We start from the raw sequence: 24216 nt of genomic DNA on the forward strand, positions 1-24216 counted from the left end.
ACTTGTCGCCATAAGCTTGCCCTTATGTTTATTGCTTTAAGTTCACTATACTCAGGATCACGATAGGACTTTCTTGTCATGTAATGTTGGCTCAGGGTCAGGTATGACACATATGGATACATTTTAGTGACTTGTTGCTTCTTTGACATTACGGTTAAGCATCCTACCTCTTTCATTGTCTATTATTCCCCACCCTTCATTTTCTTATATTCTTTGCCTTGCTTTTCTCATTTCTTTCTCCTTTTGTGCAAATGACTCTTCTTTGATTTTTAGTTTTTTTTAAAAAAAAATTCACTTGATTTCAACTCTGATTGAGTAACTTTTTTTTTACATTAATCTTTTCAACCCCACTTTTTGGAACATTACTCATAATAGCCACCCTCAACTCATGGCTTTGCCATGAGTCAAGGTACACAATACCCAATTTGGGTCAGGGCCAAGACGAGACTGGTTCTGCATTGGCCACCCTGAACTTATGCTTTTGGCCTAAGTTGAGGTGCACATGTCCAAGGAGGAACCAGGGCCAACACATTATACCCAGAAACTATGAGTTGTGGTAGAAAAGAAAGGTCTATTGTAAGCTCAAATCATTTGGATCAAAAACGGATTAATTTTATATGGTTTTCTTTCATTTAGGCTAAAGATTGGCTAATTTAAATAAGGTCATATGATTCTTTCCTAATTTTTTAACACAAATTACTTTTTGCAGGACTAACCGGGCAAGTTCTAGCTAAGTACCAACTGTGGACTACTCAACTTTCCTCACACTCTCTTAACACCTCATTATCCTACCAGATTATCGGACACCTAGTTTGAGTGTTAGACTGAGGGTCATGCAATGGTGTATATTTATGTCATGCTTAGAGCCAACACATTCAACATTCACTATGCCTAATCATGTAAGCATTCTCTTTAGAGCGGGATGTCGATTTCACATTCATACTTTGTACAAGGTACTAAACATGCCGGTTCAACAATAAAATAATTAGTCTATTGGGGAAAAAAACACAAGCAAGAAAACCCCAAGAGAGGATCGTGAGTTGGGTTACTTAGACTTCACCCTAGCACTCATTTTCCATTTACCCACCCGCAATAAGAAAGCATGAAATTGTCCTAATGCATAAGAAATATAAAACAAGGTGATAGGTGAAGCAAACCTGAGGCGCATAACGCCGACGATTAACAAGCTGGCGGGTCCAGTTGCTCAGAAATCGCTCCATCAGTAGTAGGGACATCATAGTAGTGTCCGTAGCAATGTCAGCACCCTCAGTGGTGCTCCTCTCAACAGTCTCCAATCGGAAGCTAGACGCCCCAGTAGCCAACTCACGCGCCCTCATCTGTCGGGCCTCCTCATCTACCAAAGAGGCTCTCCTCGCAGCCTAAACCTTAGTGTGATCCTTCTTCCTTGCCCTAGACTCCTCTCTCTCTGAACCGGTGCCTCTTGGCACGCTCACGTTCTGGGGGTGGTGATGTAGTGGAGGTAGTGAAAAATGTAGCAAGCACCGTATCCTCAGCAGGCCCTGAAGATGTGGACTTAGACTCGGGAAACCGCGCATACAGAATGGCATCCTCATCAGTCCTCAGACTCGCCACAGTATCCTGGAGAGTCGTCAAATCAATAGTAGGGTTGGCCGAGCGAGAAATCTCAACTCGAACGTATCAAGGCGCTGGTGGACTACCATAATCTTCCTCTCAGTCTGCTCGGCAATCTTCTTCTCGATCCGATCCTCCGCCTAAGTAATGGACCTCTGCATCCATGGCTGGATATGATGCAACAGTGTGGCCATCTGGGCCTCTAGCTTCCGGACCCTAGTAATCGGGACCAGTGATGCTGATAGTGTAGAACGGGAGGAACTCAGAGCTCTGCTAGTGCCCGGGATAGACTCAACCGGGGTGGTGTTGTTAGGGTCTGATGTATCCTGATCATCCCCTTGAGATTGCTCAACCATGTCTGCCAAATTCTCACTTAGCAGCTGCACATCTACTCTGGGCCCTCTATTGGGTGCCGCCTCATTGGCCTCATCCCGGATGAGACCAATGTCCACTGTCCCAGTAGGAGTCTTGAGAACATCAATGTGACAAATGGGCACTCCAGCAGACATGCACAACTCAAAAATCATACAGGAAAAGGGGTAAGTAGTCGAGGCCTTAAAGGCCCTCTCATGGATGACTGCCAGCAACAGCCTCAAAAATCAACCTCGAACCCCACAACCATAGCAACAACCAAGACTGCTCTATCCCATGTAAGAATGTTGTCAGCAGTTGCGGGGGATAGGCAGTGGCGGACCAATAGCAATATGAACTTGGCAGCAAATGCGAGGTTGGCCTTCTTGATAAGGCCTCTGGGATCCAGTACCCAGTATGCACCCTCACGATCCACGAAAATGTGTTGGGCTATCCAATTCTTGGTGGTTTCTCTCACAACCTTGTCTCGCTGAAAGCGGCCCTCCTTAATCAGTATCCAACGTTGGTCGAACTCGGGGGTAAGGGGGACCCTGGTGGCATCAGTACCAGCATCGTATAAGAAACGGCGAATAGTGGGCAAAGAGATGTCCACCCGACGCCCACAGACTCGAACACAGTTAAGTGGTGCCTGTTTGGCAGGATTAGACCGCCTATCCAAAGAAGACCTGAGATTCGCTACGTAAGAAGCGTAGAACTCTCGCACCAACTCCTCACTGTAGCGTCCCACACTCCTAGCCATCCACTCTAGCTGATGGCGGGTTAAGAGATCGTGTATGGCAGGGACCGTGTGTAGACTCCTTGTAAGAACCCTCCGCTCGAATGACAGAGTCCGAGTCATGACCCCCTTATCATTGAGTAGCTTAGCATCCTTGTAAACCTGGTATTGGCCTTCTACGCACCATTGGTTAGGCTGATCAGCAATCGATGCACGGACGTCGAAATGGGGTGCTGGAGTAGAATCTACAGTATCGTCCTCATCAGACGAGGCAGAGTGGGAAGGTGCAGCAGGAACAGTGGCACCATGCGATCCTAAAGGGTGGGCCGACTCAGACCTGGAAGCCTCCTCAGAGCCAGACGCTTCCTCAGAACCCGCGGCAGACCCAGACAGTGTGTCGGTCAATGCGCTCCTCATCAGACTACGAGGCAGTGACTATGTCGGACGCCACCTCTTGAGAGTGCCCCCAGTGGTCCTAGCAGAAGGTTTCGGTGTCTGAGTGCCTGGTGGCACGTATTCAGGATCAGTCTCATCGTCCGACGAACCAATCATTAACCGACGTGAAGGGGCAACGAACTTGGATCGTACTTGATAGTAAACAATATCAGGCTTGGATCCATTTGTGACTGCAAATGAGGGATATTAGTTCCAGTATAATCATTCACCACAGTCAAAAGAAGCAAACACCAAAGTTGGAACACAAAACACATTGAAGTGTAGAACTGAACAACGGGCACTATCGACGGTCCATCGATGCAACGACGGTCCATCGGTAGGGTTCATCAGTGATCATAATCTGAAAGTACTAAATCATGCTAAAATAAGTTTAATATGAATTAGTTACATTACTTAATATTTTAGAAAAATTAAAATTAGATTATGCATTTTAATTATCTAAACCAATGTAAAACTAAAGAACAAATATTCAATATTATTGTCATTCTTAGTGTTAAATTAATTTCTTTTTGCATTAGTATTAATTTTATTTTGATTTAAGTTTTATTATGATTATCAACATTTATGAACTAAAATCTTTATTGGACCATTCCGAATTCTAAGTTTTAAACTTGAAATAATTTACTAAAAGATAAAACTATAAAATAGTATAAGAAATATTTTATAATTATATCAAAGTAACTATTTTTATGTATAAAATAAATTTTAAAATAACATATATAATGTCGGGTTGGTTTGATCCCGAGTTGTTTTTTTTTAGTTAAAACCAAACAAACCTTAATATAGTCGGGTTCTTTTTTCAATACCAAACCACTAGTCGGGTTTTTTTTGGGTTGACTTGGTTTTCGGTTCAATTTTGTACACCCCTAGTCCTTGGAACACACGGATTAATTCTTGATCTTTGAATCTTCAATGAGATCAACTAGCCACGAATGGAGGGAGGGGAATCGTCACACCCTACATTAATGAAATAATGCAGACACAAGTATGTATTAGTACATGGAATGAACTAAATATGAAGGGAATGCAATAAAACATGAGACATGATCATAGAGGAAAATAATGGAAGATATGATATGCATGAACATGCTAAGAATAGTAAAAATCCTTTAAATAGAATCATAATCATGTACATGGTCAATATATCTTGAAATCATAAGAGAAAATTCATAAAACATTTGAAAGAAATTTAGTGGGATATTAACTTAAACCGACAATAGACCATGCGAACTATAACATGAACTCGAATGTAACTATCACAGCGAGAAGGGAGAGTCTACTTGCCAAAGTCAAACTTTGTATCATTAAATGTGCTATATGTGGATCCACTAGCAAGGTCATTTAAGAAAATCCTACGGAGGCACGTAATTTGGAACTAAAGGTTGCTATTAGAGACTACCCTATTTGATCCTCTACCTCAAAGTTCTCTCGATAATAAGTTAAATCTCAGCGAAATAGTTTCATAAAGTTATCATCATCCATGGAAAAATATAATATCAATTACTAATATAAGCTAAAAACATCATGAAGTAGCTCATTCAATCTTAAATCAAGTTTAAGTGAGAAAATCTTAAATCAATCTTAAACCATGCATAATCTCTTACTTGCATGAGAAAACCTTTTACAATTCATTGATGTTCATCTTAGGGCAACCTAGATCATAATCAATTATTTTCATAAATCATGCATAAGTTCATGAAAATATCATTTATTAATTGATAGATATTCTTCAAATTCATGTAAATTAGTTTTTATAGTTAAAATCATGGTCAATGCATTAGTTCACATGGAATTGATTGGAAAACATGTGATTGATTCTAAATAATCATAATATGATCAAAATCAAAAATTGAATCCTTGCACATTGAACCAATGAGAAATTGAATGAAAACCTAATCAATTGAATTGAAATTGAACTAAAGAATTGAAGAATCATTAGTGACTCTATGGGTGAATGAAACTCATTGATAAAGTCCCTACATACATTGATCTTGAAGCCCTAGAATCAATGGTGAACAAGGAGACTTGACCTTGAAGAACCCTATCTTCTTTTCCTAGAAAGAGGATTTTGGAGAAAACCTTACAGATAACTCGGGAATTCAATTTAATGAAGGAGTTGGGGGAACTTTCTAAGAATGAAAGGTAGTTATAAGGCATAGAATTAGGATCAAAATGACATAGTATAGACATTAAATGCAAAGAAAAAGACTAAAATACCCTTCACAAATAACTATCGGACAAACCCAAGATTACGACCTACGATCCGTATGACTTTCTACGGCCCGTACTGGTCAACAGTAGAACCAACTTCAGAAACTCAAATATTTAATCATTTCCCATGAGACCATTCTATGGTCTGTCGAACTTTCTAGGGTCTGTAGAACCAATTGGTGGAACTCAACTCTTACTCCAAAAATTTTCCAAGTCTAAAACCTTTCCACGGAACCAACCTATGACCTGTAAAAGAAATGGCGGATTGTCAAATCCTTCTGTAATACTAAGATCCTAAATCAAATCTTTGAATCCATCCTACTAGTGTCATCTACTGCCTATAAATTGTCATATAGTTTATCCTGTTCATTTAAACGTCAAACTTCAAAAACATAATTTTCCAAAATCTCACCTCCAAGTCTATGACTCTCTTCCTATGACCTGTAAGACATCCTATGGTCCATAGGTTGGACTCGTAGATCCTCACTTCAATCAAATTTCCGCATTTCTTTCTTTCCTTTTTGACTCTCCAACTTTTGATGTCATGCCTCGAGGCTATCCCTTGGCGCGACACAGTGCTTAGTATCACAAGTGATCCTATGCTAACCAATGCACTATGCGGAAGCTAAAAACAATTAATATCTAAAATAGGGAAAAAGACAACAAGTCTAAATATATCAAATATATGAAGAATATAGAGATGACTGAAACAACACTTAACAACTCAAGTAGAATCTATAGTTGTCTAAAAACCTCTAACTGATTTGAGTTTTTAGGACATGCCCCAACTATCTCTAAAAACACTGAAACTTAAATGTAAAGTTGGAAAGTAAAGCATGTATATTGACCTCGAACTATGAGGACTCACCACTGAAGTTGCTGAGTATGGATCGGAAGCCGAGCTAAGAGCAATCTAGATGTTGAGAACCTGAACCTACATAATAAAATGATGTAGCACAAAAATATGCATCAATACTTTGAATGTATTGAGCATGCAGGATACATGCTAAGCTTAACAATATAACAACTAAACATGGAGATAAATATACTGAAGCATAAATGAAAAATGAGTTGGATGCAATGACCAAGAACTAATCATGATCTTTTAGGTCACTCATGTTTAAGAAATTACCTAGTAATTTCACTTATGTTTCTCCTTCTTTTTTCTTAGTCAAATAGATAATATTATACATGAATTATAGAAGGTTAATTAGTTTGTCGAAAATTCTCTTTAATAAATGTTTGGAACACATTCTGACCCTAGGTAATGTTTGCATAAAAAATATTTTTTCTAGTAAAGGTAGTTTTGTGGTGTTTACTGCCAAAATCCAGTAGGTGGAGTGTCACTCATGTGAGCATTAGTCCACTAGTGAAATGCCACTAACAGATTATATCTCTTCATCTCTCATTAACGAAAATATGTTTTGAAAGCCCAATTTTTAGGCGATTTCTTGAGGAATTAAAATGCTCAAGCTGGGAATAGCTTTGGGACATCGTAAGGGTCAATATTCTCGCTCCTAAAAATTGTAAGTTCTCATTAAATTTATTAATTTTACTAAAAACGGGTTACAAAATAATCATATTGATGTTAGGATAACTATTGTGATATGTGAAATATTTTGGAGGATGCTCAAAAGAGAAAAACCCATAATTTATATGTAGAGTGTATAAGGTATGCTACGACTTACTACTATTAGACCTTTTGTGTTGGTTATTCTAGCATGTGATTTGCTAATTTTTGGGTTGGTAGTTTGGCATGATTTCCTTGTTGTTATCATTATTGAATTGATTTAGCCTTATTTTGTTTGTTTTAGGTAATGTTTTGGGTTGAGCATGGTTATTCAGTTGCGAATAGGGTAGGGTGACCACACTATTAATGGTGTTAAGACTTAGCCTAGGTTTGGTTAATGCATGCCTTAGATGTTGACTTTGGTGATTGTGGGCCATCTTTTGGAGAGTGAATTGGGTTAGATACGACCCTTCGATCTAAGTTATGACCTTTTTGGTAGCACTATTGGTATGGGCAACTTTTTAACTATGGTGAGATAACTACCTATTCTCGTTTAGGGTCCTACTCTTTTTAGTGTCAAATTTATCAGATGTGAGATCCCGGGAGGGCTAGATAATGGTGTTGTTATTCCAATGTAAGATTCAGAGATATGCTAGGGTATTATACAGCTAATCTAATATGAGATTCTGAGACTTTGTTGCTTGTAGTCATTCCGATGTAAGATTTTGTTACTGACTTGGTTTTTGTAACTACTCCAGCGTAGGATTTTGAAGGATGTTAAACCTATTTTGGGACTATTCCAACGTAAGATTTGGGAAAATGCCTACTTCTTATGGTCAATCTGATGTAAAATTTTGGGGTGGAACTAGCTTCTCCGATGTAATATTCTATGGGATGCTAGGTTCTGTATAGTTGTTTCATGTATGATTCTGGAATATACTAGATATTGTTTGGCTATTCAACGTAAGATTTTTGTAAGATCTTGGTTCTAGTGTGAAGGATCCGATGTAATATTATGGGAAAGCATATATGTTCTTCACTAAGTTGTGTCGGGTATTGTAGCTGTTGTGTGTACCCGCCGATCATGTGGGGGTTCAAAATGTCTTATAGGCCTATATGATTCTATTTAGGTTTTAGATAACCTCACTAGTTTCATTATTTATCTTAGTATTCCTAATGTGATTAATGTCTAGTTAAGCCTCTACTATTGCCTTATTACTATGTTATTTGCAAGTTTATTGTTATGTTATTGCAAATACGAGCTCACTCAGCCTATGATTCCTACTAAGTATTTGTTGTTTTGGTACTGATACTAAACTTTACATCTTTTTCCTTAATGCAGATTCGAGTTCTAGTTGACCGCCTTGATTCTCATGCTACTAAAGTTGGTGTTCCGGAGATTGAGGGTGAGTTTCTTGGTGTTCGTGGTTGACTCATTTCCTTATGTACATTTATGACTAGTCTTTTGTATTATGAGATAGTATGTATATTTGGCATATGTCTAGTCTTGTACTCAGTCTTTTGTAGTAGCTTTGTAGCAGCATTCATCAGGCTTTGGAATGGATCTTTATATTTTTGTCATCGTTCAAGTGTTGTTTATATTATGGTCTTATTTTTGCTACTTTCCCTTAAATCTGCTTTGTTATGCTCTTGTTGACTTCTGTTGCTCCGTAAATTAGGGTTGCGTATCTATCGGTTCAGTTTGATTTTGAAGTTTATCAGTTTGATTTATTGGTTATCGATTTGTAGACATGTTAAATCATTATGAAACCAATAAGATATTGATCTGTCAGCTATCAGTTATTGAGCGTCAATCTAAATGTTAAGATTTCACTCAAAAAAAATCATTGAATGTCACTTAAAAACAAGATGACAAATCAAATGAACCATGCACATGATTTGACAGATCGCATCTTGCTCAAAAGCAAATAGTGGCACATTGTAGAATAACTGAGAGTTGAGACAACGAGAAATAAAAGTTGAAACTAAACCCTAAGTCAAGGACCGTATCTACCAAATGGTATAAATATTATTTATTAATTTATTATCAGATTATCGGTTAATGCATTAAGAAAAAACATCAAATCATTGTGAACTGATAACCCAATAATAATAATAATAATAATAAAACTTAAAGTGTTACTAAAACCGCTAAATCAATAAACCAATAAAAAATTAGATTTGGATTATCGATTTTTATTCAATTTTGAACAACCCTACTCTAGGTCCTTAATAGTTGGGTTTCAAGCTTAGGGTTGACTTACCTACTTGTTGGAGTTAGTAGGTGCATAATGACCTGAATTTTTGGATTGTAACATCGAACCATCCACAATTTTATCTATTTTTCTTTGTTTTTAAAAAAATAATGTGACATGACATTTTTTTAAGAGAGAAGGGAAATTTTTTTTATCGTGGGCAGATACACAACTACTGTCAGTTGTATGAGGGCCTCATTTGGCTGCTACATGTTAATGGGACTCACATTCCACTTTCATTTCTCTTCCATTTTAACCTCTTTTTTTTAACTTTTACTTTCTCGTCTAAACTGCCTTTTTCTATTTGTTATTAACATTTAACATAATTTTATTTTTATACTGATTTTTTCTCTATCTGACATCTGCATTAAAATTAGAGTATTTTAAATTTAAAATTGTGTAGGGCTTTATTCAAAGAAATATACAATCTATCAAGAATTTTTTTCATATTCAAAGTTTGAACTCGAGACTTCTAATTAAGTAAGAAGCAATATTATCCTCTATCCCATCATATGTTTGAGGAAAAACCAAAAAGGTTGTTTAGAAATATTTAAATTTAATTTTTTGGATGAGTTTTAAGGAATCGAAGAAAGTGCAACCCAAAAAAATAATAATTGTGAAATCAATTTTTTGTTTTTGCATTTATTTTCTAATTTGATTTATTTAATAATATCAAAAGTGCATTTTATATATAAAACTCATCAACTTTCTTCAATTCCTTAAAACTCATTCAAAAACTTAAATTTAAATTTTCGACACACCCAATTTGGTTATTCCTCAAATAAATAACGTGGTCGGAGATGATGTCGTTTCTTGCTTACCTAGAGCTTTCGAGTTCAAGCTTTAAATACAAAAAAAATTTGTAGACAGTAAATCTTTTCGAACAAAGTCTTAGACAATACAAATCTAAAATGATCGAATTTTAATACAAATATTGAATGTAAAATAAAAAAAATCAAAAAATAAATACGATAGAAAAAAAATAAATTTATATTAGAAGTTAACAAGTAGGAAAAAAAAATGAAAAACGGTTGGGAGTAAAAAGACAAAATTTAAAAAAAAAAAAAAAGGGGTTAAAAATGAAAGAGAAAAAGAAATGTAATGAAATGAAAGTGGAACGTGAATCCCATTAACATGTGACAGCCAATAAGGTCTTATACAATTATCTCGCCCATAATAAAAAAAATTCAAAACAAGGATACTTTTATCTTATATTAAAATAGTTTAGTGATATTGTAATCCTAGAAAATTAAAACAGATATAACTGGACAATTTCTAAAACATGAATTTAAGGAATTTTATCTTTAGTTTCTTGATAATTTTGGAATTTATCTGTGCTCTTAAAGAAAGGTCCTGGACTAATAAACACTGCCGTATGATTTATTTATTTTTGTTTCTTTCTTTTGAGGTTCATGCACTCCTCTTGATGTTTTATTCAATGCCTTTGTATATTTAAATATCATAAGAATTCCAACATATTTCAAAATAATTCTTTAGCCATTAGTGAGAAGAAGAAAACACAAGTGAAGAAGAAATTAGGATAGAAGAAATACAAGTGCTGTTATACAAAAAAAAAAAACATTAAGTAGATGAACAGAAGAAAAATGTGTTTTGTTGTTGTACACAACACTAGGTCATGTTGATTATGACAAGAAATTTTGATAAAGCTGCATATACACAAGTTTGAAATTACTTAAGTTTTTTAATGCAATTTTGTACAGTAGTTAAATTGAAGAGAGAAAATGCTTGTGAATCCTTTGCACAGACTTGGCATATAATATTATAATATAAGATGTGACACTAATTAGTAACTCTATAAAGTTGATAGTAGCAATCTCAAGTAGGGACCTTGTAAGAAGGGTCAACCATTTTCAAAATGAACAAGTTGCCAAGATCACCTCTTGATACCCTGTCAAAAATTGGATAACAAATTAGAATGTGGTGACATAATCGGCCTAAAACTCATTTGACCCGTACAATCCGTTCAGAATTTAATGAGTTGAACATAAGATACATTATTGATAGACTAAATTTGGGCAAACCCAACTATCTAGACACAAAGGACTTGTTTGTATAAGTTTATGTCATATATATGAAAACTTAATTGAAAGTATTTGATTAATAATGTTTATTAATACCCTATAATAATGTCCAAATCGTCCATTTTTCACACCCTTAAGATAAATAGTATTAATATTTTAAGGTTTGTTGTTGTAGAGTAAATTTCTCTTTACTGATCAACAAAGAGCTTCTCTTTACCCTTCTTGAGTTTATAATCCACTTCATAACAAAAAAAGGACAATCTTAAAAATATATACAAATATTTCTCCATATAACAAGCCATTTAACTCCACGAATTGATATTTCAATCTCTTGGTTTCTTTATTTCTAATTATTGCAGAAAAAATTATTGCTCCATACAACATAGTCTTCAGGAAAGTTTCTGCTAGTTTGATTTTTTAAATAAAGAAATGGGAAAGAGAATAAAAAAATTGAACAAGAATGAAGAAAAAAGGGAGAGAGAAGGTGGAAGAAGCCATGGATCTAATCTGTAAACCGGAAGTAGCTGCGAGTAGGAAATATAACTTCTTTTATAAGCCAACAAAAATAACATACTCAATGAAATCCCACAAAGTGTGCCAAAGTGTGGTCTAGGGAGGGTAGAGTGTAAGCAGTTTTAACCACTACCTCTTTGAGATAGAGAGGCTGTTTCGAAGAGGTCCTAATTTAAATATTAATTTGAGCAATGTAAGCTATGACTGCTAATGTTTGATGTCTTTAGATATTTATTCAGAATTTTGTTTTATAATATTAATTTTATTTTACAAAACTGTGTACTATATGACACAGCATACACATGCAACCAAGAAACTAGAATGAAGTAGACATACCATGTTAACAGAACTAAGTGTCGGCTTCTATAGACTCAAGAATACATGAATTACAATACAATACATAAACTCACCTCAATTCTTCATCCAAGTAAGTAATTTCAAGCTCGCCTTTAGCTCTTCCAGGAGCTTTAATAGGTATCTGCCAGCCAACAACGAAGAGACGAAGAAAAGAAAAGGTTAGAAAAAAGATTAAAAAATACTGATCCATATTTGTGCTCTCATGTTATGTACACCCGCACAAACTGTCATGAAATTACATTACCAACTCATTCTATTTTTTTATTTTTTATTTTTGTATTTGGAACAGTTAAGTGTAAGAATGCATTACAAGCGAAATAACCCTTTGTTGTAAAGTGATGAGTAAAGAATGTGGAACTTACTAGTCCAGCAATTTTGAAATAATCAAACTTTACTGCCACCTTTTGTGCATTCAGCGGGGTCAAATCTGCAGTAACCTTCAGGAGATGATTGAAGATGTAAATGATAAAATTTGGAAATATGCTACTAAAGGAAGAAATAGATGAGAAGATATATGAACTTATTTTGCTTGGCCAACAATGATTTAACTTTTGGGTTTGCTTTCTAGTTAATTAATATGCTTTCTCTCTAGTCTCTTCTATAGAGAAAATGTGCAAGGAAACATGCCATTTTTATCCACTTGTTAGAACTTACAGTGACCTATCCATTGTGTTATCGTTTTCAATTGGACAAAGGTTAAGTCACTGTGATATGAAGGGTGCTCTTAAACCTTATGTAGGAAAGAGATTTGTTGGGGGTTTTGGGGTTGGGGGGGGGGGGGGGGGGGAGGTTAGTTGAGGATGATTATCCATAGAAGGCTAAATTTCTACTGAATTTCAGATTCATCCTAATAGACATAATACACGAACAGATTGGAACAGTACAATCAAAATTTACTGTAACACAGCTGAAGGAAAATGTAATCCGAAGTGTGTGTGGGAATATGGCATTAAAGGCAACTAACTGGAAACAACAAATTAGCAAAGTATATTCAACAGAACTACACATTATTGATCAAAAAAAAATCCTGTGCATATCTACAATAAATTAGATGTATAATTTGGTTTTATGGTAAAATTAGTGGTTTGAAGCTTTCCAAGTCTCTTAAAACATGAGAAAAGTGTAGGTTGTTTGAAGGAACAGTATATGGGATCTCTAGAATATTACTCTCCTCTTCTTCTTTATGCTTTTCACTATGTTTCTAATACCATAATTACATTCATTTTATATTAAATCTTAAACCCTTTTTTTTCTCTAGAGACTTCTTCCTGGAGAAGTTCCATCCTTTAGTTCATAAAGATCTATGGATAATTTTTATTAGGATTCCGAAAATATCAGATATGGAAGCTCAAACTCAAAAGTTACTTCCATTTGTGGTTTGTTCTATCACCAAATTTCAGGGGAAAATCAAATTTAAAGTATCACTGTCTGAATTACAAGGAAATCTAAAAATTCTCCTTTTTTCCCCCATAAGTCAACCATGAATTCTAGTTTCACGTTTGTCTGAAAGACAAAAAAAAAAAAGAACAAAAAAAAGGAACTGCAAGTTCCTGGACTTTGGTCACTTAATAGAACATTTCGCAGAAACAAAAATCCAACAAAGGGGAAGGATACTAAAATAGAGAGTATTTCCACGATTACTAGTAATAGTAAATAAGGGAGTTAACTTCTCAATAAATTTCAATATAACATTGTTGGACATGTCAAAAAAAAAATTGATTCCAAATCAAGTACCTGGTTGAAGAAGGGCCATCCTTCCATATTCTGAGCCCGAAGTGTATCTACATTTATTGCTTGATAATTCAATCTAGATCGCAAAATCTTGGGTCTCTGTTCAAAATATTAAGCTATAAGTACCTTCATTTGTATAACTTTTCGAAATAACAAGAAGATTAACATCAACACAATACTGGCTACTTGATCATACAGTAGCCGAGATATGGGAACTAGAAAGTGCTAGGCACTCGGTATTTCACCCTCTTCCTTTTCCTGACCTTTCTATGCAAAAGAGCATGCAATCACATACCAATACTAATCTTGTCTTTAGTAAATACTGCCTTGTACAGTAAAATAGAAGAGACAACTAATTCCGTTCATCAATTACAAAATTGGAGTTTCCAATACAAGTAAAATTGATTCAGCTAACAGAAAGAATATTAAGTTTCTGTCAATAGATATGAATATAAACTGGCATACTTAGAATGAACATAGCATGACCATTACAGTGTTATGAAAAGCGCAAAAAAGCACGCTTAAAGCGCGCTTCAAAGCGAGGCGACCCTTGTGCGCTTTTTTATCTTGAGGGGAGGCGATCTGAAAAAAGCTCTCGCTTCAGATGAAGAAAGGCAAAAGCGCAATAAAGCGCGCTTTTTATAAAATAAAATAAAAAGCGACAATTAGTTTTTTTAAAAAGAAATTAGTTTTTTTTAAAAAAATCTGAAATATAACCTTCTCTCTCCTCACGACTCTTTCCCTTCTTTCTCTCCTCGCGGCTCTTCTTTCACAATACTTCTTTCCCTCCTGACGATCTCGACTGAGGCTGCCTCTCTCTTCAACCTCGACCGAGACTGCAGGTAACTTTTTGTTCATCTCTTTTTTAGCTAATGTTTATTAGTTCATCTCTATGAGTTTCTTTTCTCCTGAAATATACAATCTTCGCCTGTGCTTCATCTCTTTATCTCTCTGAGTTTCGACTTCTCTAGTTTTTTCTTCTTCTTCTCTTCTTTTCTTCATCTCTGTTGCCTGCTCTGTTTCTAATTACTGACTGCTGCCTCTGGGTTTTTTTTCACTTCTTTTGCTTTTTTTTTTTTTAATTTTGTGATCAGTCTAGCAGCCTTGTTGAAGAATAGGAGTTTCAATCTTTGTGATTTAATTATGTTTTTGATTTTTTTGCTTTATATGTTATGACTTATGAGTATTTTTGCGTATGTAATTTCTTTCAATCTAAGGCTATATTACCTCTATTTAGTTATTTATTATTATTTTATTTTTATACTAAATGTAGCTTTTTTTTAAAAAAGTGCGCGCTTCGCTTCACGCTTCTGTGAAGCAAGCCCTCGTCGCTTTTTTCCGCTTCTCGCTTTCCAAAACACTGACCATTCATTGGTGAATAATTATCCTACAGCCATAATATTCTATTGTAAACTGCATATGCCATTAATTGGTAACAATGGCAAGTTGATCTGGACTCTGGTGACTACTTAGACCAAATAGGGTCCAATTCAGAATGATCTGAAGGATCTTGTGTTCTCCTCATAAAGATGACAGTTCATTACATGAGAATAGTGCAAGTGATTAAGAATGGGCCTTAAACAAGTATTTTATGTGATAACCCAATCCTTAGTTTGGAGCATGTGTGTTCCATTTTATGTTTTGGAACTTCCTATTTGGTTTAATATTTTGGGACTTGTTTGTACAGTTTAGGTTGAGATCTGAGGGGTTTCGTATACAATTTTTCATTTCAGCTGATGCTGATTTCTGGTACAGGCAATGTTATCACGATCAAAGTTAAGGAAAATGATGTGCATCACAATTGTGTGTTCCCCTGCCGCAATCGCGTAGAGTAAATAGGGGGTCAAGGTCTAGGCTTTTTTGGATTTCCCAAAGGTGTGGTAATGATCGTGTTGGGTCCCGATCAACCTGTAGGCAGTCGTGTGGGCACGTGGCGATCGTGATGAAGATTCTCCGAGTATAAAAGTCAGATTTTCTGGATTCTTTCATCGTACTACTATTTTTGGATATTTGGAAACTCAGTTTGAGATTGTTAAGATATGACATCTGGACCTAACTCAACCCCAAAAGCTAGCTCATGAGGGGAGGTTTGTCCAAGTCCATATAAGGAGACCAAATTCCCATCCCTCTACCGACGTGAGACGTCTTAACACTCCCCTGCACGCTCAGACCTCAATTGGAGCATGAACACTTCTAAATGGGGCCATCATCTCTGGCTCTGATACCATGTTAAGATATGGCATATGGGCCTAATGACATATCTTAACATAGTGATTTTAGACAAGGATTTGATTAGACTTTAGGATAGCAACAACAACAACATGCCCAGTGAAACTCCACTAAGTGGGGTCTAGAGAGGATAGAGTATACGCAGACCTTACCACTTCCTCATGGAGGTAGAGATTGTTTCCAAAAGACCCTCGACTCAAGTGCATCAAATCTTAGTAACGAAAGAAGAAACAATGAAGAAAGCATAGCAGTTAATAAAAAAAGTTATGTAAAGTCTACAAGAAACAATAACTACATATGGCAAGAAAGGTTTGACTAGTAATACGACATGCACTAATACGCCTAAATCTTCGCAAGGCAAGACAACACTTAACCGCTACTAACCTTCTACCTCAATATGTGACCTCCACTCCATCCTATCTAGAGTCATTTCCACGATAATATGAAGTACCATCATGTCTTATCTGATCACCTCTCCCCAGTACTTTTTGGGTCCACCTCACCCCTCTGCATACCTCGTACAACCAACACCCGGTTGCACCTCCTTACTAGGGCAGCACACCTCCTTTTTACATGCCCAAACTATCTCAGACTAGCTTTCCTCGTCTTGTGGCCACTCCCACCCTCTCCTAGATAATCTCATTTTGAATCTTATCGCTCCTAGTATGTCCACACATTTATCTCAAAATTTTCATATCCGGAACATGCATCTTCTAAATATATGAGTTCTTGATTGGTCAGCACTTCACCCCTTACACACTCTGTAGAACTTATCTCTAAGTTTAGGTGGTACTTCTTGTCGCACAAAACATCAAAGGCAAGCCTCCATTTCATCCATGTTGCCCCAATGCAATGTGTGACATCATCGTTAAATGTCCCCACCACCCTAGATTATGGACCCAAGATACTTAAAACCCTCTTTTTACTGGTCTATGCGGTAAGCGTCACTTCCACATTTGCTACATCCAAACAACACTAAATTTGCACTATAAAAACTTCATTTTGCACCTGCTCTACCTGAACCCTTTAGACTCCATAACTTGTCTATAAACATCCAACCTAGCATTAACTCAGTCTCGTATCTCATCAATCAGTACTATATCGTCTGCAAATAACATACACCATGGAACCTCCTCCTGAATTGCGTCAACTCATCCATCACCAAGGCAAAAAAAAAAGGGCTAAGAATTGATCCCTGATCCCTGATCCCTAATGCATCTGCAGTACTCAGAGTCTCCTCTCACCCGGTCTAACCCGAGTCTTGACTCCATCACACATCTCCTTATTCACCCTAATATAAACATCGGGCCAGTTTCATTTCCAGATATGTTTTCCACTCTTCCAATTGGCCTCATCTTTATATGGATATCCGATGTGATTGAGATTTCAAATCTCCATCCTCCTTCATCAATGTCAATTAATGTTTGACAGCAACACTCTATGGGAGGCTTTCTTTATGTATATTCTGGCCCAAGTTAACTGGTTCATATTCTTTGTGTCCTCATCAATTCCCATAAAGCCCCACTTAAATTCCCAAATGTTATTAAACCTGTTTAATGACCATGCATGTGTTCGCGGTGTTATCAAAGGCGAACAGCGCATAAAGCTCAAAGGTCCGTGATGCTTTAAGCGCAAAGCTCAAATAAAGCATGGGCTTTAATGAAAAAAGCCGCAAAGGGAGAAAAAGATACAATTATATATGTTTAGTCCAAGACAAATAATTATAATCATGAATGACACATTTATGACCAAAGAAATAGAATTATTTTATGATTAAGTGAAATATCAATCGTTTAGTGTCACTTCTTCATAAGAGGCTCATTATCAAGGAAAAGTTTGCCTTAAAACCTTGATGACAACACTGAAGCGCACAAAAAGCAAGGTCAAGCGCTCAACATGTTTTGAGCCTCGCTTCAAGGCTTAAGCGCGCCTTTGATGATACTGATGTGTTGGGATCCCAAAAGCTTTAATCATGTGATGTTCTTCTTTCTTGGGTGCGAGTTCTGATCCAGCGATCAAAGACCACCATTGAAGAGTCAACCGTCTCCCGTTCCAAAACCAATGACCAGCTATAACCGCCTCCTTCCTCGATAGAAGCTCAAAAATGAATTGATTATGGTTCACCGGTATCACCTTGAAGGTGAAGCACATTTTCCATCTACTAATGAACCATTTTTGTATAGCTTCCGGATTGTGCTATGATGAAAGGAATTGTTGAAGCATTCGACCAAACTTTAGGCTATAACTTGAGAGCTTTTCATATCCAGATCTGCAACATTACCATTTCAGGTTTCATTGGGAGAAACCTTGGTAAAAGATGCCAATTGTGGAAGCCTACTCAACATGTGATATTCATGGGGAAGAGAGATTAAATCTAAGACTGCTGTGATTTCCCAGAAATTGAGGAATTTTGGTGGCAATGTCTCGAGGAATTTTGGTGGGAATGTCTCCCCATCCTTTGTTTGTACAACTTCTGGGAGAATGATTGCATTTTTCTAGTGACCTAGACATGTTTCAATCCATACAAAGCAGCCAAAGTTGTTATAATTTTGACAGACTCTATAGATATATGTATTGAATGTCCTTCCCCGTCTCCTGTACAGATTTCCATTTCCTTTCAAAGCATCGTATAGATTCTCACAAACTCATAAAATGTGTATATACAGTTGAATGGTGACATTCACAAACTCAACATTTTACCCAGCTTGGTACGAATTTTAACAATGTATACAGTTCCATTAAAGGACCTAGAAGCATAATTTTCATGACATTCAGTAAAACACTTGAATGATGGTTATAGTTTTCACCTGAATCTGTAAAATAGACTTTGATGTAGTGTATATAAGTTCCCATTTTCCATTAAGCAGAGTTGAGTTGAGGGGCTCCTTTGTTGGATTGCAAGCTTCAAGTCTGCAAGCAATCTAATCAAATAACATTGTGTTGAGAAACTAAAAGAAACACACAATCAGTCAGAAAACTAAACCTAAACTGGATAATTGCAATGAGGTGAAGCAAAACCTGATCAATTATCTGCTGGTCTTGAGGAGTGGCGTCAGCGCCACGATCAAGAGGTTCAATGGCTTGAAGAAGCTCTTGTTTAATGGGTGTAGGGTCTTTGGTCTTCTTGTTGAAGAAAGAAGGGAAGAAAGAAACGTTGGTCTGCCATTTTTTATTGAGAGGAGAAAGGTTGGTATAATTATGGGAATGAGGATGAGGATTTACGATACAAGGGAAAGAGAGATGAAGTTTCGTTGAAGAAATATGTGTTAATGGAGGGGATAGTGAGGATAAGGCCATGGGAATGCTGCAAATGAATGACTTTCTACTTTCTACTTCACACCACCATTCATTTGGTGGCTCTTAAGTTAAAATTAAAAAGGAAAAAAGGCATCTCCATATCATATCCATTGTGTTTTTGGAACATTGGTATTTTTACTGTTTAAAAATTAAAAGATATATAACTTTACTTTAACGGGTATACACATGTTATAATTTTATCTAAATATTCAATACTTATTAAATACCGAGTCAACGAATAAGATTATAACATGTATTCCTATTTAATCTTCCGTTAAAGTGAAAAGCATATATATTCTAGTTTCTGAACCACAGAAACATTAATATTCCAAAAATATGACGAATGGATATCATTTACGATAGTTTAAAAATATATATTATCTTTTTTCAATTTAATAAATCAGAAATATCGAATCTCTCTAGTGTTTGAATGTTAGAAAATTGCTGACATTTTCATATATCTAAAAGTAGTAAATAAACATGTGTTACTTGTGTACTAGGTCTGTGTTTGCCTCCTTTGCTTTCGTCTTCTCCTCGTCTAGGTTTTTGCATTTTACAAGGGTAGAAACCAAAATGAGTTAATCATGATGAGATCGTGTACATTCCGATATTCAATTGCTACATCTACATTATAAAGCCCAACCGTTTGATCATGCAATATGAAATCATGATATAATATCATATTGAATTTATATATATATATATATATATATATATATATAATATATTAATGAGAATCAAAACAAGGTGATGTGACATCTATATATGGCCTCTATTTGTTTCTTCTTCTTCTTCTTGTCTTTTTTTCTTCATTTTTTTCATAAAATAATTTCTTTATTAATTAAAAATTCAATCATATTTAATATTGTAATTATATGAAATGAATTACAAAAAAATTCATCTATTGACATTCTCTACTTAAATAGCATATCTTTTCAATTCCATTTTAACTTCTTTTATGACTTATTTATTTTTAATTATTAATCATCTATGAAGATGTTGCATAGTCATTTCCATTTTTTCATTCTTTTTTTTAGTAATATAATTTTTTAATTTTATTTTATTCATCTTTCTCTTCATAAATCATGTACTTAAGTAATCAAAAAAGAAGATATAGAAAAAATGATGTCACGATATGACCTTCACTTTGATGAAGATCACAGATATATTCTTGAAAGATTCATCACATTATTTGTTACAAGTTTAACAAAATGAAGAAAGAAACTTAATTATCTTGGAGATTCATGCGTAGAGAATTAGAGAGTTATAGTAATATAAAATTTTGAATGATTTTCAAACATTTTGAAATTTATTGTTGTATTATTTTAATTTCAGTTAATATTATTTTGTTCTCTTTTATTTTATTTCTTTGTTTTGAACAAAAAATGATTTTTCTATTAATTATTGTTGTTGTGGAAGATAAAAAGAAGCACATTTTTTTGTATATATATGTATATCTATCTAATTAATATTTTAGATTTTTCTATGGTTGAATTAAAGGTATATTACCTATGGTACACTTGTTTTTATATCTATTGAATATTGTCTCTAAAAATATATGATATGGTTTATTATATTAGTAATCAATCACAAAATAAATGAATAAATATTCTTTTTAGTATTGAATATTTTTAATGATTTATTCTAATTGAGCACACCCAATATCACTTTGTAAGAATACACTAAATTGTTGTTGTTTTAATCAAACATATAAACTTTGCATTTTTTAAGTTAGTAATGAAACCGTATGAGAATATATGTAAAGTTGTGATTAATAAAATTAATTTTGAGTAGAACACTTTTTTTATTGTAATTTTTTATTAATAACATTTTAAGTTTCTTACCTTTCATTTTCTCCTATTATTATAAATAAATAAGGGAGAAACTAATCTTACAAGCATAATTAGAACTTTGAAATTAGCATTCCTAAAATTAATCTCATTAATTTTCTTTCTTAAAATAAGAAATATGTTACACTTTATCTTCGTAACTTATATTTTCACAATATCTATAACTCCTCATAACTTTCAAATTTTAAATGTGTAAACTTATGATTATTGTATTTCTTAATGAATATTTATATAAATGTGTATTGTAAGACAATCCTTTTTGAAGCAAATGTTAATGTATTTTAATTCACATTTGATGTACTCATGACGAGGAAAATGTTATGAATTATGCATATTGATTTTTTTCTTGCTTTTTAATTTCTCATGTTGAAGAAATCAATTCTTGAGTACAAAATCTTAGGCTCTAAATTTATATTTTCATAATCTTTATAACTTCTCATAACTCTTAAATTTTAAATGTGTAAACTTATGATAATTAATTGTGTTTCTTAATGAATGTCTAATTGTAAGACAATCCTTTTTAAGGCAAATATTAATGTATTTTAATACACATTGAATGTACTCGTGATGAGCAAAATGTTATAAATTGCTTTTTAGTTACTCATGTTTGACCTTCTATGTTCAAATGTTATGCACTTTCATCTTTGGAATCCACCATTATGACCTTTTTATAGTATCGAAGAAATGTCAATATGAATTTTATATATATATTTATATATATATATATATATATATATATATATATATATATATATATATATATATATATTGGGGATTAAAGAATAGAAAATTCAAAAGAAATATATTAAAATTAAATTTTGAATGAACTTGATTAAGACCATGCAATACAATGTCACAAGTTCTCAAATTGTATTGCAACTTATTCCTTAAAGAAAAGATAAAAGAACTATGGTAAAAAAAATATTTAATTTATTTGTCAAAATCAAAAATAACAATTGAAAAAAAATAGTGTAATTTGATGAATTACGTTTTTATTGTTTTATTTACTTATTTATTTATCCCATTTTAGTTTATCTATTTTTATTTCACGTTTTATTTTACATTAACTGAAAGAAGTAATTGAAAAACAAAATCTAATAAATGAAAATATTGATCCTATAATTAAAGATTTTGTAAATTTTTGAGTCACAACTGTCCTCTTTTTGCTTTGATTTACTTATATGTTATTTGCGCTCCAGCATATATTTTAATGTTGAATACTTATATTTTTTATACTATGAAAATCATACTTTTATAACTCTTTTGAAGTATATTAAAATATAATTATCAAAATAAATAAAGTGTGAATAGAAATAATTTATATATATTTTATGAATTTAAAAATAGGACAATATATATACCAAAAAATATATTCATGCATTTGTTAAATTAATTTATTTTTGTTAAATATGTATCTTTTGAAAATTTTAAATAAAAGATGAATACAAGTGACTAAATAAGTTGATTTGATTTTTAATATATTATAAAAATAAAACACAAAATTTTTTACATAAAAACTTTATGATTAAAATTTAAATTATATTTAATATATTTAGTTATGAGTATTATATCTTAGGGTGTCCATGAATTAATTTTATATAGAAAGAAGTGCAATCATTGATTTGAGAATGCAAAAAGTATATTTGAAATGAAAGCATCAGAATATTCAATTTAATTAACTTTAAATTTTATTATTCTTTATATATAATATGTAAAGAGGTTTATTATCTATCATATATTTTTACGTAGTTTATATAAATCTATTTATCTTTATATTTCATATAAAAGATATAGATAAAAATATAGTAAACGAGTTAATAATTTTTTAAGAAAACATATTCTCATTCGAGGTTGAATATATTGAAACTTAATAATCAGTAGTAAACATTTTGGATAACTTTCTGTAAAAAAACATATTTGACGAGTGATAACATTTATCTTTTGATATAAATGCAACTAAAGAATCTAAAATACCAATAGATGTGATTCATGCAAAAAACATATAAATTCAAATTATATGTTTAAAAAGGAACAAGAACAATTGAAAAATGAAATATTTAAAGGAGTTTTATCATATCAATATGAAAAAGAATAATAAGACGCATAGGTGTATTTCATTAGTATTTTTCAGTTACTTTATAATATAATTCATAAATACTCAAGAAAAAAAGTACACCAGAGTATATGTTATAATATAAAGATTCAAATTCATTGATATTCCAATAAATGTACAAAGTGACATATTAAATGCATGTCTAAACCAAAAAAATTACAAAAAAAAATACATCTTGACATATTGATTAATAATGTACTATCCCTCATTTAATAAATTTGTTAAGTTTCATTTCAATCGTCATCTTAAAACGACCTCATAATTAATATATAATTAAAAAAGATAAAGTGATAATATTAAGTTTGGAAATAAAGAGAACTATATAATCCTTTAATATTTATTTTAAAAACCGCGTGAAGCGTGGCCAAATTTTCTAGTTATAAGATAAATTGAAGTTTTGTTTAGACATGCGATATAAAAAAAATTTATATTGTATATTTTCTCATAAATATAAGAATTTCATAAATTGTAAAATTATTTAAATAGTCTCAATTGTTTATTCAATCTTATCAAATAAACAAAAAATTATAAGATCGCATAATAAAGTATTACAAAGTTATATGTTCTCCACTTAATTAATTGTTTCATTTGTAACTTTAATTGATCAAACTTTAGTTCAATAAAAAATAAATTGAATATAATTGTAGTGTACTAATCTTTAATATAATTTTATCACATAGTACGACAATCTTCTCACGTTAAACTTGCATTTCTCTATCATGGGACCAAGAAGACAAACCAATATTGTTAGTTTGAGTCATTTGTTGATCAATATCATTTGCAACTATATTTTGATGCTCATAGACCATAAGTAATTATGTAACACCATACAAGTTATGACAATTTTAACTTGTGTCAATATTATATGGTTCATGTCTTGTTTCACTTATGTACAATGAACATTTTCGGTGCATTAGTTTCGTACAAAAATTAAACATATTAAAAGTAGTGATTATCAAACATACATCTCCA

The 24216-nt window shown here is 33.3% G+C and overlaps 1 protein-coding gene across 2 annotated transcripts; it reads right to left on the reverse strand.

Moving 5' to 3' along the window:
- Positions 1 to 10653: 10653 nt before the first annotated feature.
- Positions 10654 to 19368, reverse strand: LOC101251147 (probable plastid-lipid-associated protein 4, chloroplastic). Of its 2 annotated transcripts, none has more exons than XM_004250698.5 (6): positions 19003 to 19368; positions 18792 to 18905; positions 13759 to 13854; positions 12387 to 12461; positions 12078 to 12145; positions 10654 to 11021 (listed from the first exon to the last, which is right to left on the reverse strand). In XM_004250698.5, exons 1-6 carry the CDS (start codon positions 19279 to 19281, stop codon positions 10949 to 10951), a joined length of 705 nt encoding a protein of 234 aa, XP_004250746.1. In that variant the 5' UTR covers positions 19282 to 19368; the 3' UTR covers positions 10654 to 10948. The 2 variants fall into 2 exon arrangements, with proteins under 2 accessions (XP_004250746.1, XP_019066734.1); XM_019211189.3 differs by having other exon boundaries at positions 18792 to 18894; positions 18968 to 19349.
- Between the last annotated feature and the right edge of the window lie 4848 nt (positions 19369 to 24216).

Source organism: Solanum lycopersicum, chromosome 11, assembly GCF_036512215.1.
Source record: "Solanum lycopersicum chromosome 11, SLM_r2.1".
In the NCBI taxonomy this organism is placed as follows: domain Eukaryota; kingdom Viridiplantae; phylum Streptophyta; class Magnoliopsida; order Solanales; family Solanaceae; genus Solanum; species Solanum lycopersicum.

What these genes read in the sequence shown, in the direction of transcription:
- LOC101251147 (XM_019211189.3), bottom strand. Translation starts at nt 19,281, where the DNA reads ATGGCCTTATCCTCACTATCCCCTCCATTAACACATATTTCTTCAACG. An exon ending in AGTCTATTTTACAGATTCAG is followed by an intron (nt 13,855 to 18,791) that starts GTGAAAACTATA and finishes TATTTTGAACAG; the next exon opens with AGACCCAAGATTTTGCGATC. An exon ending in ATTTCAAAATTGCTGGACTA is followed by an intron (nt 12,146 to 12,386) that starts GTAAGTTCCACA and finishes GTTGGCTGGCAG; the next exon opens with ATACCTATTAAAGCTCCTGG.